This window comes from Hemitrygon akajei, chromosome 5 (assembly GCF_048418815.1).
Source record: "Hemitrygon akajei chromosome 5, sHemAka1.3, whole genome shotgun sequence".
In the NCBI taxonomy this organism is placed as follows: domain Eukaryota; kingdom Metazoa; phylum Chordata; class Chondrichthyes; order Myliobatiformes; family Dasyatidae; genus Hemitrygon; species Hemitrygon akajei.
This window is the reverse complement of record NC_133128.1, coordinates 90,418,449-90,434,674: the sequence shown is the minus strand read 5'-3', so window position 1 is coordinate 90,434,674 and position 16,226 is coordinate 90,418,449. Positions and strand designations below refer to the sequence as shown.

The window sequence follows — 16,226 nt, the reverse complement described above, 5'->3', positions numbered from 1 at the left end:
AGTTCCTCCAGCATTTTGTATGTGCCGTTTGGATTTCCAGCATCTGCAGATTTTCTCTTGCTTGAAATCTGTGAATTCGTTGCCACAGGCATCTGTGGAGGTCAGGTCACTGCATGCCTTTAAAGCAACGGTTGATAGATTCTTGATAAATCAGGGCGTGAAAGTTATGGGGAAAAGGCAGGAGAATGGGGTTGAGAGGGAAGTGGATCAGCCATGGTCAAATGGTGAAGCGCACTTGATGGACAAATGGCCTGATCCTGCTCCTCTATCTTACGGTGTTATGGGATCCAAGTCCATAGCTCCCTGAAACTGGCTGCAGAGGTTGATGGGGTTTTATACAAGGCATATGGCAGGGTAGCTTTTATTAGTCAAGGAACTGTGTTCAAGAGTATCCAAGATATGTTGCAGCTTTATAACTCTTGTCAGGTTACATCTAGAGTATTGTGTTTAGTTCTTGTTGTCCCATTATAGGAAAGAGGGCAAGGGTTTGGAGTGGATGCAAAAGAGTTTTACTAGGATGCTTTCTTAATTAATTTTCTGATAGATTATAAAATTTAGATGATTATAAGAGATTGAGTAGACAGGTAGCATCTTTTTCCCAGGTTTGAAATGTCTAATCCCAAAGGGCATGCGTTTAAGGTAAGGGGAGGTAAGTTTAAGGAGATGTGCGGTGGAAAATTTTTGCAGACAGAGTGGAGGATTCCTGGAATGTGCTGTCAAAGTGGTGCTGGTGGTGGAGGCAAATATGATAGAGGCAGTCAAAGAGATCTTAGGCACATGAATGTTCAAGGATATGGACATTGTGTAGGCAGAAGTGATTTGTTGCACATTTGATTAAATAGTTTGGCACAACATCATGCACCGCAAGGCCTGTTGTTGTGTGGTATTATTTATTTATTTAAACATACAGCCCAATTATAGGGTGTTCTGGCCAAACAAACCCCCAATGCTCAATTACACCCATGTGACCAATTGACCTACTAACCTATTTGTCTTTGCACTGTGGGAAGAAACCAGAGCACCTGGAGGAAACTCACATAGTCACGGGGAGAACATACAGATTTATTACAGACAGTGGTAGAATATTCTACGTTCCCTGTCTGCATAGGGTTCCCAGTGCTGATCCTGGATCTCTACCACCTGCTCACTTTAAATACTGCTGCTCCCAAATGATAACGCGGTGATTTGGGGACTACCCAATACCTGGCACTACCTAGAAATGTGTTGTATATTATCATTGTGAGACTGACACAAAAATTTTATCATGTACACATGCACAGATTTTGATAAGTTCTGTGTCAGATTTCTGCATTGCCACAATTCAACCTAGAAGCAGTAAAAATTATCTTTTGTGGAATTTATGCAAACTTCCTGGGGTTGTGGTACTGACAAAAAATGGACCTACATATGTAGATTTCTGCTCCAGTAGATCTTCAACTTGTTTGCCATTACAGATACAACTTGAAGTGTTTAATATCACTGTCAGTGCTGTTTGATATTATTTGTATCATTGAAGTTTTTACTTTGAAGTCTCGCCGACTCACAAAGCTGAATTTTCAGCTTTTGAGGGGTTCTGGGAGCTTAATAAATTTGTGCTTTCTGAGCAAGTCATTTTTGCCAATTTTTTAAATGACCATTCTATAGTTTGACAGGTGTTATAAGCCTGGAGATGTGTACTCCATCATCGTGTGAGGAATTTCAAGATTTATTTTTTCTTTAAATCCCCAAAAAGGTTTAAAATAAACTAGATCGGTTTCTCAGCTATATAATAGCGATTGTACTTTGCTATTGTTAGTTCCAAGCAATCCCTTCAAAAGGTAGATGCTGTGAACAACAGAAGCTTTTGTTCAGTAGCTGATGGTTAGAAGTAAAAGTGGATTGTTCATCAAATTCATTGTGTTGGAATAAATATTTCTTGAGTTTTTAAAAATTAAAATCCAGATACCAGAAATCTGAAATGAAACGAGACCACTCTTAAGTGTCTTTTCTTTTTCTCAAAATCAAATGATTATGGGTCTAGAGCTCATTCTTTAGATTTGAACACAGAAAGAACAGAGTTCCAGATCAGTACTGAGTGAGTTCTGCAGTCAAGCATGTCACCTCTTAGCAGGTATTAAGCTGTGACCCTGACAGTCCTAGGCCAGGAAGTCCTTACTGGCAGCTTGGGCAAAATGTATCCTTCATCTAACCACCTGAAATGATCATTTGCATGTTCCTGTTTTATAAGCTTACCCTGAGTTCATATTGGCATAGATGTGTTCTATACATCATAGCAGTTCCTAAATGTCAAATAAATTAATTTGTCCTTAAAGCATTTTATATCTTTTGGAGGTTGTTAAAATAGGAAAATAATTACCTATCCAGGTAATTATTGTATCGCATTTGCCTCAGGATCATATGCAAAAATGTTTAGAGTCTTAATATATTGCATAGAACTGTGACTAAGATCATACTTTTATAATGGTTTCCCTGTGACAATTTGCCAGAAATGTCATCGTTAATAAAGTGCACCATCTCGTTCATCTTGAAAAATAGCAAAGGGACTCAGTAAATATTTAATAGAATTATATGCTTCAAAACCATTTCAGAAATATTTTGAACAGATATATTCTTGAGGCTGTATATAATTCACTTCTCCCTGTAAAAGCATAAATAGTGGTCCATAGAGAAAGGTTTTGCTCAGCAAGGGGTATCATCGAGTGGTTTTAGAATTTTTGAGATATCTTTTGGTCAGGATGTAGCATCCATTCCCAAAAGAGAGCTAAGCACAAGTGATGCAAGGTGTATTTGGGCAAACTAAGTGACAGTTTGATATCCACTTTACTGTTTCTTGTACTAGATAAAAGATTCTCTATGCATTTCAAGGAATTGTTTCGTTGGAACTGAATAAGTGATAGCTCAGCATTAATGATTAATGAGTGCTGCTCTTGCATTTGCTCAGTTCTCAGCGGTATCCACCCATGTTCCTATCCCACCACTGCAAAAAGACCTTTGTTCTTGCCAGACAGAACAAAGAACACACAATTATTTAACTTCTCTTGCATCAAAGCACCATAAAGCTGTGTTTTATGAATGACTTTTCAGGGGTGTCAAACTCATTTTAGGTCACGGGCCGGATTGAGCAAAATGCAGCTTCATGCGGGCCGGATCAGTCGGACGCGTGCGAACGCAGCTTTCGTTGCCTCCGTTTTTTCAGCCTGCTCTCATGTGTCTCAGTCTCTGCTATAACTACAAAGTGTTTCACTTTACAAATTCCGTTTCTTATGAAGAAGACTGCCGAATAAACACAAAAAACCCTGAAAACCTGGTACCTGAATAAACTCAGCATTAGCCATATCATACGCCATAGGCACTTCAATTACTGGGGCCAGCTTTAATAGTAATTAGATATTATCTCGCGGGCCAAAGATAATTCCACCGTGCCTTGAGTTTGACATATATGACTTACATGGATGGTTTACATTTTCAAAAGTGTTTTATTTTTATTTCCTTGCTCTGCTTAATGGAGGATTGTGTTTCAGGTAATTACACCATTCAGAAGACTAATTCTTTGTGCTGAGAATCGAAAAGAGATGGAAGACTGGATCTCTTCATTAAAATCTGTACAAAGTAGAGAACACTACGAGGTAAGCCTCCAACATCAATGTTTCTATTACTGTGTTTAGAAGCCCCGCAATGAACACCAAATGAGAGGATAACTTCACACCATGCATCATAGAAAATACTACATGACAGTTTTCTTGAGGGCAATCGTCCAGCATCTCCCTGGCCATGAACTGAGAATGATTTAATCTGTTTTCTTTATTTCTGAAATTGCCTTTATTTTATTAAGGTTGCACATGGTTGTGTAATTGAATTGGAAGCGAAGCCTGCTGATTGAGAGAACAGATGGCAGACTCAGTCTCTGAGGCAAGTGCAAGTCATCTGTGATGATCCCAGTTCCCTTTCTCCCCCAGAGCTGATCCTCAGATCCAGAAAACCTGGAATGTTAGGAGTGCTGTGAATTTGAAATATTGAGCTGCACCACCCATTCTGCAGTCATGTTTTGATGAATTTAATCAATATTTAAAAATATATTTAAAAAATTGTAGGGTGGAAATACTTGAATATCTACATAAACCCTATGTTAATGTTCATAGCAGACAGGTGGGTTGAGTTCGGTACAGATCTGCCATAACCTGAGTTATGAGACAATGATTTACTGAATGACTTTCTGTTCCATTGCAGGGTATGGTTTTGCTTCAAGTGCGGCAAAGTTCTGAGAAGTGGGGCTTTTCTAGAGACTAGTTGAAGGAATGCTGTCCACATAATGGGTTATAGTAACAAGTGACTATGTAATCAGTCAATAGCTGTGAAAATCTTTAGATATTTAGTCAGAAAATTTGCACTATTTCTCACTTTTTGCAGATCATACCACCAGTACTATGTAGGATTTAATTATTGTCAGACATGCAGGAATTTTCTCTCCTCTTCTTCCACTTGACCTCTTGATTTTTTGTAATGACGGGGTGGACAATTGATTTGTATGAAAAGGAGCAAAAGTCTTCTCTATATAGATTTTGCAATCTTGCCACTTGACAGGAATATGCATCAGAAATTTGGGTATGAAAGGCTAGGACATGTGAATTGCTGGACTTGCATCTGTATTCAGAGATTCTTGTAATCCCATATATCTTGTAAGAAATAAAAACTCTGCATTTCAGCAGAAGATTCTAAAATTTACTGGGATTTCATTGTTTAGTAACAGAAATGTTCATTTGTACTGAACCAATATCTAAAAGGAAACTTTATGGGAAATAATTTATTGGGGGATACAAGAGACTACGAATGCTGGAATCTGGAATTTATTGCACAAAGGAAGTGCTGGGAGAATTCAGTGGGTCAGACAACATTTGTGGAGGGAAAAGGGCAGTTGACGTTTTGAATCAAGACTCTTCATCAGTCAATGAACTTTAAATGTTTAAAGTTTAACTTTAAGCCACCTTAAATGTTGGCTGTCCATTTCCCTCCACTGGTTCTGCCCGACCCACTGAGTTCTTCCAGCAGTTTGTTTTCATTTTGCAATAAATTATTAGGTAAGTGAATGTGAATTATAAAATACCAGTTTATGGTTATTTTAAGGTAAGGTAGTTCCTAAGAATTGTCACAACATTTACCTTCCTAAGAACCCTTGTGTTATGGATAGTCATGTTAGAGGAGAATAGGCCTTCAAAGCACAATTTAAACAGATTTTCCAGATCATGCTGTAACAAATATGGCATATGTAATGGAAACAGTGTTCCCTAATCCATCAATCTCATTATAACCAATTCACATAATGGAAACACCCGTTACTGCCACACTTCATGTATACTATGAGAGATTTTTGTGGAGATTTCTGCTGTTAAACAGACCTGTTTTCTTCCCTCTACTAGACGGCACAGTTTAATGTGGAGCATTTCTCAGGAATGCATAACTGGTATGCCTGCTCCCATGCTCGCCCTACATTCTGTAATGTTTGCCGGGAAAGCCTATCTGGTGTCACCTCTCATGGACTCTCCTGCGAAGGTAAAGAGCTTGTGATCAACAAAGCTTCAATGAAATATACTGAAGCAGTTTATAACCATCTGTTGCTTTAACCCAGAGGTTTCCCATTTGTGCATCCTGTGCCCATTAATCGAGGCCAGATCTTATGCCAGCTGTTGTATTCACTTTTAATGTATTAACTGTGTCATCCTCTTTGAATGTTAAGGCTTGGGATGTCAATGAGCTGTTACCTCATTGTTGGATAAACGTTAAATCAGATCATTAAGATTTATAATAGAATTTACAGCATAGGAGAAAGCCAGTCAGGTCAATACCAAAGCTAAGTTCCACACAATCTTTCTCCTTTATACTTCATCTTATCTTACCTGAATATTCTTTTTCCCATATAGGGGATAACCTTTTTCCCATGGTTGGCTTAAGGTGAGGGAGTTTTAAAGGTGTTTTGAGAGGAAAATCTTTTACACATTAAGTGGATGATATGTTGAATGCGCTGACACAGGAGCTGGTATTATCGAATATAATCACTACATGTGGAGGCATTTAGAAAGGCATATTTACTCAGTACAAGGAAATGGGATTAGTGTAGATGGGCAAAAGATTGGCATGGACATGGATGGAGCAGGTTATTTCAGAGCTGTATGGCCGACACCACTAGTGCTTTATTTTCCTGGAGGTTTGAGGACTAATCTGATCAGTCTTTTATTAAAAATAGTAGTCTTTCAGTTCTGGTATCATGCTTATTTTCTTTGTACATTCAGCACTAGATGACAAAAGTTTTATAATTAAGAAACCCTATTGAATAAGTGTAACTAAAATAAGATTCATTGGAACCCATTGGCGACATAGAATCAAACTGTGAACAAGTATCCCTTGAAGTAACTTAGAACCTGCCTATGTGACCCATAGAGTCACAGGCTTCTGATTGATATTACACTGGAAAATCTTTCAGAGCTTTCTGTGTCATTTCTTGACAAGTGTGAAAAGGCAAAAGTGCATGGGCACCATCAGCGGAACTGAGTTTTAATGATTTTTGTCAAGAGTGAGGAAACAATTTGTATCAACTGAACTAGCTTGATTCCTGATATCTTATAACTTTTAGCTATTATGACTGCACATCCATAGCCTGCAGTGATGTGTGTGAATCACCATCTCTACAGTAGACTTGTTTAGTTCTGTTTCTCACTTGTAGTTATTTCTGGATTCAAGAATATTATTTTCATTCCTGCAGAATACTGCCATTTTTTTAGCTTGATGTACTTTGCAGGTCTCTTTCTAAAGCAGGAGATCATAAGCAAGTAGATCCTATTCCTGGGTCCTGAGCAAGAGATCTCTACCAGCATTCCAGTTTTGTACCAAGGGTGTGTATAGCATTGTCTGAGCATCAATCTGCATGTTTCCTTTGAGAACTTATTGCAGTGTCCTATACAACATTCAGTCCACCACCAAAGGGCCATCTTGTGTTTTGGTTGCCATGTTGTACAAGTTAATACAGAGCATGCATTTCTTGTGTTCTTCAGTGTTAAAAGAATAGGCTAAAGTGCTTTGTAAAATGCAAAATGTCAGTCACATTGTTTCTAAATGTCCAAGCTAGAATCTCCCCTCTTTCTTCTAAACTCCTGTGAGTGCAGGTCCTGAGCCATCAAATGTTTCTCATATACGTTAACCCTCTCATTCCTGGAATCCTTCTTATGAACCTCTTCAGGACCTTCTCCAATGGCAGCATCTTTTCTTAGATAAGGAGCCCAAAGCTGTTCACGATACTCCAAGTACAGTTTTACTGATGCCTGATTTTAACCATGTTGAAATGCTCAGCATCACATCCTAATCTTCTCTAAATGAATGCTAACATTGCATTTGCCTTCCTCACCAACAAATAAACCTGCAAATTAACCTTTAGGGAATCCTACACAAGGACTCCCAAGTCCCTTTGTACCTTGGATTTTTGAATTTTTTTGTTCTCCATTTAGAAAGAGTCTACGCCTTTATTCGGTGTTGGGATTACTTCTTTTTATGTTGTATAGCTTTGTTGCCAAATTTGCAGATGATACAAAGACTGGTGGAGGGGCAGGTAGTATTGAGAAAACAGGAAGACTGCAGAATGACTTGGACAGATTAGGAGCATGGCCAAGAAAGTGGCAAATGAAATACTATGTTGGAAAATGCATGGTCATGCACTTTGGTAGAAGAAATAAATCTACTGACTATTTTCTAAACAGGGAGAAAATTCAAAAATTTGAGATGCAAAGGGACTTGGGAGTCCTTGTGCAGAACACTCTAAAGGTTAACTTGGAGGTAGAGTCGGTGATGAGGAAGGCAAATGCAATGTTAGCATTCATTTAAAGAGGACTTGAATACAAGAGCAGGGATGTGATACTGAGGCTTCATAAGGCACTAGTGAGGCCTCACCTTGAGTATTGTGAACAGCTCTGGGATCCTCATCAAAGAAAAGATGTGCTGGCACTGGAGAGGGTTCAGAGGAGGTTCACAAGGATGATTCCGGGAATGAAAGGGTTATCATACGAGGAATTTTTTTGGAAGCTCTGGGTGTGTACTTGCTCGGATTTAGAAGGATGATGGGGAATCTCATTGTCTAGGCCTTTCAACATTCAAAAGGTTTCAGAGTAGATGTGGAAAGGATGTTTCCCATGGTGGGGGAGTCTAGGACAAGGGCACAGTCTCAGGATAAGGAGGCATCCATTTAAGACAGAGGTGCAGAGAAATTTCTTTAGCCAGAGGGTGGTGAGTTTGTGGAATTTATTGCCACAGGCAGCTATGGATGCCAGGTTGTTGGTGTATTTAAGGCAGAGCTTGATAGGTTCTTGATTGGACACAGCATCAAAGATTACGGGGAGAAGGCCGGGGAGTGGGGCTGAGGAGGGGAAAATAGATCAGCCATGATTGAATGGCAGAGTGCATGTAATGGGTCAAATGACCTGATTCTGCTCCTATGTCTAATGGTCTTATGGTCTTATTCCTTCTCTCAAAGTGCATGACTGTACACTTCCTCGTACTATATTCCATCTCTCACTTCTTCACCCATTCTCCCAATCTGTCCAAGTCCTTTTGCAGGCTCCCTGCTTCTTCAACACTACCTGTCCTTCCACCTATCTTTATATCATCCGCAAACTTGGCCACAAAGCTATCAATTCCATCACCCAAATCATTGGCATATAACGTGAAAAGAAGTGGTCCCAACACTGACTCCTGTAGAACACCACTAGTCACCGCTAGCCAACCAGAAAAGGCCCCCTTTATACCCACTCTTTGCCTCCTGCCAGTCAGCCAATCTTCCATCCATGCCGGTATCTTTCCTGTAATACTATGGGCTCTTGCTTTGTTAAGCTGTCTCATGTGCAGCACCTTACCAAAGACCTTCTAAAATTCAAGTATACAACATGCACTGACTCTGTTTTGTCTATCCTGCTTGTTATTTCCTCAAATAATTCCAATAGATTTGTAAGGCAAGATTTCTCCTTAAGGAAAACATGCTGACTTTGACCTATTTAATCATGTCCTTCCAAGTACCCTGAAACCTCATCCTTAATAATGGACTCCGACATCTTCCCAACTACTGAGGTTGGGCCAACTGGCCTATAATCCTATAATTTCCTGTCTCTTGCCTCCCCCCCCCCCCCACTTTCCTAAGGAATGGAGTGACATTTGCAATTTCCCAGTCCTCTGGAACCATTCCAGAATCTAAAGATTCTCAAAAGTTCATTACTAATGCCTCCACAACCTTCACAGTTACGTCTTTCAGATCTCTGGGGTGTTGTCCATCTGGTCCAGGTGACTTATCTACAAACGTTTGTATCTCAACACCTTTCAGCTTCCCAAGCACCATCTCCTTAGCAATAGCAACTGCACTTACTTCTGTCCCCTGACATTTTTGAATATGTGGCTTCCATAGTGAAGACTGATGCAAACATAAATATTAAGATTCAAGATTGTTTAGTGTCATTTCCAGTACACAAGTGTAAAGGAGAACAAAATAGTTGTTACTCCAGATCTGATCCACACAAAAAACACAAAGGTTAAAGAGCCCAATAACAGTAAAAAACACAGTAAATATAAACATGTAAGATAGATTATGTACATTAATTTTATGTCCATAAAGTGATGCTAGTCTGTACATAAGGTGACTGCTAGGAAATAATAAAGTAGTGGTAGAGTTAATGGGTAGAGATGTTGATCAGCTTTATTGCTTGGGGAAAGTAACTATTTTTGGGTCTAGTGGTCCTGGCATGGATACTACATAGCCATCTCCATGATGGGAATGGGACAAACAGTCCATGAGCAGGGTGAATGGGATCCTTCATGATGTTATTGGCTCTTTTCCAGCATCTTTCTCTGTATATATTTCCATGATGGTGACATTAAGTGGAGTGATCTTTGCTATATAAAAGTCCGTCAGAATTTCCAGAACCTAGTGATTCTTGAAAGATCACTACTGATGCCTCCACAATCTCTTCAGCTCCCTCTTTCAGAACCCTGGGGTGTACTCCATCTGGTCTGGCTGACTTACCTACCTTCAGCCCTTTCAGCTTCCCAAGCACCTTCACCTTACTAATAGCAACTGCCCCCGGCATTCTTGAATTTCTGGCATACTGTTGATGCCTTCCACAATGAAGACTGTCGTAACATATTTAATGAGTTCTTCCACCCTTTCTTTGTCCTCCATTGCTATCTCCCCAGTGTTATTTTCCAGTGGTCAGATATCCACTTTGTTTCTCTTTTACTCTTTTTATATCTGAAGCACACAATTCATTAGAGTTTCATAATATGAAAATTCAGTCACCAATTAAACCAATGTTTTCCACAACAATCGAGGTATTTTCAATTTGTTCCTCCAAAGGTTTGATTTTAGTTACCCCTCCTCATGTTATTGATGGGATGTGTGCGTGGCAGCTTCATCAGGAGGGTCTGTCAGAATTAATTGCATCACACCAGGGGGGACATAATTCTTTTGAAGAATTTTCAATCAAACTAAATAATTCAATTTGCTTTTAAGACCCATGTCTATATGCTAACTGACGAAATCACCAGTGACATTATTATTCGAAGATGAGTGTGACACCATCAGCCAGCTTTCAACCCATGACAATAGGAATCACTGTGACAGGGAGTTGACCGTTTGATTTAATAAAGTGGAAAGAGGATTCGATGGAGATAATTAAATGGCAAGATGTTTAATTCCTGCCTATTCTGCATTGACAAAATTTGCATTGGAAATAAAGATGAAAACTCACTGTGTTAGCTGAGAATGTTTTTTAATTTTGGAAAGGCATTTGAAATGTTAATGAGAGTTACTACTCATCTGACATGGGCATATTTTCTTGTCAGCTATATTAGATCTGCATCAGCATTGGGGAAATTCATGTTAAATTCAGCACTGTGGTATGGCATTTAAGCATTGCTTGCTCACAACTCCTGAGCCGTTTCATTCCTGACCTCTGGTGCTGTCTGTGTGATTTCTAGGTTCTCTCCCATGTCCCAGGGATGTGTGGGTCAGTAGGATAATTGGCTACTATAAAATCACTCCTCTTGTCAGTGTGTTGCAAGACAGTTTGATTGAAATTTACAGGCAAATATGAGAAAATAGGTTGAAGTGAAATAAGTGAGAGAATGGGATTGCTTAAGGAACTGTCGTTGTCTTGATGGGATGGGCTGATTGGCCTCCTTCCATGTTGTGAAAAAAGAGAAATCAAGATTTTAATTCAGTGTATGTTTTAATTCTGGTATTTTTTTCTCGTATGATACCTCAGTGACTATAAAAATAATGGAAGCCCCTCTGTCAGTTGGGAACATTGAACAAGCTCTAAATGTTCACCAGGAATTGAATTTATAGTTCAGAGATTGCAACAATTCAGCTTTCTGTGGCCCTGCCACTATTCACATTTTGATAATCTTGCTTGTCTGCAAGGTATATTTGCACATGGGCTGGGGTGTTGCTTTGTGAATTTTCAGAGCTTTGCAAATATCGGAACAGGAATAGCCCGTTCAAATGTTCAAGACTAATACTTTGTGCAGTTAAATTGTGGCTGACCTTTAAAATTTCATTTCCATGCTTATTTATTTTGGAAAGGTCAGTTTGCCGTCAGCACCCTTTTCTTTTGGTGAATGTGTGTTTGCAGATAGGCTCCTGGATTTTCACTGTGTGGGAGATGCTTCCTGACATGACCCTTTGAACATTTAGTTCCAGTTTTATGAATCTGCCACACCTTCTACCAACTCACTAGCCATCTTGTTCTGGATTTTACCAAAAGAGGAATCTGGTATTTATCAGTATTCTTGCTTTGTATTCACTTTATCCAAACTTTTACACTTTAATTAAATCGCTCTGTGCTTGTTGGAACACAACACTAGCATGATAGATAGATAGATAGATACTTTATTCATCCCCATGGGGAAATTCAACATTTTTTTCCAATGTCCCATACACTTGTTGTAGCAAAAACTCATTACATATAATACTTAACTCAGTAATAATATGATATGCATCTAAATCACTAACTCAAAAAGCATTAATAATAGCTTTAAAAAAAGTTCTTAAGTCCTGGCAGTTGAATTGTAAAGCCTAATGGCATTGGGGAGTATTGACCTCTTCATCCTGTCTGAGGAGCATTGCATCGACAGTAACCTGTCGCTGAAACTGCTTCTCTGTCTCTGGATGGTGCTATGTAGAGGATGTTCAGGGTTTTCCATAATTGACCGTAGCCTACTCAGCGCCCTTCGCTCAGCTACCGATGTTAAACTCTCCAGTACTTTGCCCACGACAGAGCCCGCCTTCCTTACCAGCTTATTAAGACGTGAGGCGTCCCTCTTCTTAATGCTTCCTCCCCAACACGCCACCACAAAGAAGAGGGCGCTCTCAACAACTGACCTATAGAACATCTTCAGCATCTCACTGCAGACATTGAATGACGCCAACCTTCTAAGGAAGTACAGTCGACTCTGTGCCTTCCTGCACAAGGCATCTGTGTTGGCAGTCCAGTCTAGCTTCTCGTCTAACTGTACTCCCAGATACTTGTAGGTCTTAACCTGCTCCACACATTCTCCATTAATGATCACTGGCTCCATATGAGGCCTAGATCTCCTAAAGTCCACCACCATCTCCTTGGTCTTGGTGACATTGAGACGCAGGTAGTTTGAGTTGCACCATATCACAAAGTCCTGTATCAGTTTCCTATACTCCTCCTCCTGTCCATTCCTGACACACCCCACTATGGCCGTGTCATCAGCGAACTTCTGCACATGGCAGGACTCCGAGTTATATTGGAAGTCTGATGTGTACAGGGTGAACAGGACCGGAGAGAGTACGGTTCCCTGTGGCGCTCCTGTGCTGCTGACCACCGTGTCAGACCTACAGTCTCCCAACCGCACATACTGAGGTCTATCTGTCAAGTAGTCCACTATCCAATCCACCATGTGAGAGTCTACTCCCATCTCCGTTAGTTTGTGCTTTAAGATCTTGGGCTGGATGGTGTTAAAGGCACTAGAGAAGTCAAGGAATGTAATCCTCACAGCACAACTGACCCCATCTAGGTGAGAGAGTGATTTGTGCAGCAAATACGTGATAGCATCCTCCACTCCCACCTTCTCCTTATACGCAAACTGAAGCGGATCCCGGGCATGCCTGGTTTGTGGCCTCAGATTCTGTATTATCAGCCGCTCCATGGTCTTCATCACGTGCGACGTCAAGGCAACAGGTCTGAAGTCATTCAACTCCTTTGGTTGTGGTTTCTTCGGTACCGGGACAATACAGGATGTTTTCCACTGTCTGGGTACTCTTCTCTGATCTAGACTCATGTTGAAGATGCGCTGTAGTGGTTCTCCCAGTTCAGTCGCACAGGCCCTCAGTAATCGTGGGGAAACTCCATCCGGTCCAGCCGCCTTGTTGGTACAGATCTTCCTCAGTTGACCTTCCACCTGTGCAGCCGTAAACCTGGGCGTGGGCCAGGTCTCCTGTGAGTGGCTATTTTCCTGTGAGGGAAGTAAGCCTGGTGTGGAGTTCTGCAGTGAGGGTGAGATTGTGCTGTCGAACCTATTGAAGAAGTTGTTCAGCTGGTTCGCTTTCTCCACATCTCCACTTATGTTTGCATGTGCATCTTTGTGCCTTCCATCAGGTCATTAAGAATATTTCAGATATGGTTAGCATCTGTTTTAGCTCATGTTATATAACCAGTGCATATAACCTTGTTATATAACCTTGTGTAATGGCCAATAATGCCAATTATACAGAGTTGGGGCGTTAAATCAATTCTCCATTTTTACTCCAGTCTCAACCCCCACATGCATTCAGAGGTATATTGGTTATTAGCAGGCAAGGGTATATTGAAAAATCACTTGAAGACTCCCTCCCCTTCTCCACCTGCTTTCCACATGTGTAATTAAGATCGAACTGCATTTTTATTTATTCTTGGGTGTTGCTGGCTGAGTGTTTTTAATTAACCATGCCCTGAGATGGTATTGCTGAGCATTGTTGAATAATTTGCATTCATATATCACCTTTGTGCTTTTTAAAATGTCTCAAGAAGCACTGCAGAGTTACAACTGGCAGCATGTAATCCTGAGCCAGGAACTGGACCAGCGATCAGCTTTGGAAGAGAGAGAGAGAGAGAGAGAGAGAGAATATCAGAAATTGGCTTCTGAGCAGCTATTACTAGTGTGTTCCAACTGCTCGAGCTATGTTAAATCAAGTATGTACAAGTATGGTGAGGTACAGCTACAGTGAAAATCTTGCTTGTAGCAGCACAGCAAACATGGTGACTCACAGTGCATAGAGCATAACTTATAGAAGACAGTGAAAAAAACTGTTCAAAACAAGACAGAGCAAAAAAAAAAGGTCCATAGTAGTATGAGAGATGGTCTGCAGTTTGGTCTGTATTGGTGTGTAGGATTAGTGTTATTTAGATAAGTTCAAGAATCTGATAGTTGTAGGAATGTAGTTGTTCCTAAACTGTTGATTTTATATTGGATAGTCTAATATATATGTGGCTTGCCATGTCTCTCCAAAGGGCAGTTAAGTCAACCATGTTGACCTGAGATTGTAGTTATATTCCCTATGGGACAAATGCTGGAATATATTGTAGGCTGATCAGTTTGGCAGAGTTACCATGAACAACTATTGTCTGAACATATCAATGCTCCTGGCAGGTATTCCAGTGCCTTGATGCTGCATCACAAGAGAAAAACCAGTCTCTGCTGCACAGCTTTAAGCTCTTCATTGTTGCTGTGTCCTGGCACCTGAGATTCAGCTGTCTGCTTGCGAGCCATGAACTGTAAACCAGATCTTTCGGTTCCTGCAGCAGTTGTAAAACAAACAAACCAATGGTAATCAAGTTCAAGGCTGTGCTGACGCTGAGCCCCTGGCTTCCTGGTTTTTCAGGTCAAATGCAAATGTTGCAAAGATCCAGTACGTATTGTGGGCTACTGAGGTTTGTCCTCTAAGACCCACTCCATCCAGACAAGTGCAGGAAGGTTATTGCTATAAGTAACTAAGAGAAACACTGGCCGGTGGCGTAGTGTCATCTGCACCGGGCTTCAAGTGGTCTTGGGTTTGCATCCAACTGGCTCCTTACACAATTTCCCATCTGTGGTGGGTTGAGCATCAAGCTTGCAACTCAACCTTTTAAAAAACAGACAAAATGCTAAAGAAATAGCAAGGTTGCCACCCAATCTGCCACAAGGTGCAAAAAGAACAACAAAGAGAAAGCTAACTACAGGGTTATGCAGCCTGGGTGCTCTGCTGCTAAAACGTGAGAAGTCCTGTGTACAAGTGAGCTGTGGTTTAGAATTCTTTCTGCTCAGTCTCAGTGCTGTCCAACTCCAATCCTACTACTGATGGGACCTGGAATGTGTGAATTACTTATTATTTTATATCTGTTCTCTAGCCCCACATGCACTGTTTTTGGGAGTAGCTCAATGTTTTCTTACACTGCTTTAAGTTGTTTTACTAAGATTTTGTGCTTTGCTACTAACATCAAGAGGGTTGAACAAAGCAGATTGATACCAAATATACTCCGTTTTGTTGGTTTGAATTTGAAACCTTTGTAACCAATCTAGTGGGTGGACTGACTTTAAGCAAAGCATTGACCAATCTATTATGGAATGTATGACATGATGTATTTTTGGTGTACTTTGTCTCTTTTGCAGTTTGTAAGTTCAAGGCCCACAAGAGATGTGCTGTGAGGGCAATCAACAACTGCAAGTGGACAACCCTGGCATCTATAGGGAAAGATATAATCGAGGATGAGGATGGGGTAGGTACGAAGGTTTTAAGAATAAACACCAATACAAGTAACAATGCCACCACCATGGTCATGGACACTATTGTAAATGAATGAAAAAGCAAGCTAAGGTTAGAGGGTAAATTTAGTGTTTCCTCCAGCATGTCCTCAAGGAGAAGCACTGATCAATATTTGTTCCTCAATCAATCCACCAAACAAGTAGGAATATAAAATTACAGTCTGGGATTTAACCACTTTCATTCGCTGAAACTAAAGCTTATTTGTAAATAATTTTAAATGTACAGATCTCAGAACATAGTCTGCCCTGTTATTATGTTAACCCCTGAAAGCCACTTTTCTTTCTCCTTGACATCGCCGTTGATATGTCATCTAGCTCTTTAAATGTGCCTTTCTCCCTGTCCTTTAATATCTGTGATTAACAAAAATCTCAGATTTACAATTAAAATTGAACCT

The 16,226-nt window shown here is 40.3% G+C and overlaps 1 protein-coding gene across 7 annotated transcripts in view; it reads left to right on the top strand.

Moving 5' to 3' along the window:
- dgkh (diacylglycerol kinase, eta) overlaps positions 1 to 16,226 on the top strand; it is a 522,439-nt gene that overhangs the window by 312,095 nt on the left and 194,118 nt on the right. For all 7 annotated transcript variants that reach the window (XM_073046012.1, XM_073046011.1, XM_073046013.1 and 4 more), the window contains 3 exons: positions 3,522 to 3,626; positions 5,415 to 5,547; positions 15,679 to 15,785. In XM_073046012.1, coding sequence (XP_072902113.1) covers positions 3,522 to 3,626; positions 5,415 to 5,547; positions 15,679 to 15,785 — 345 coding nt within the window. The remainder of the gene's footprint in view (positions 1 to 3,521; positions 3,627 to 5,414; positions 5,548 to 15,678; positions 15,786 to 16,226) is intronic.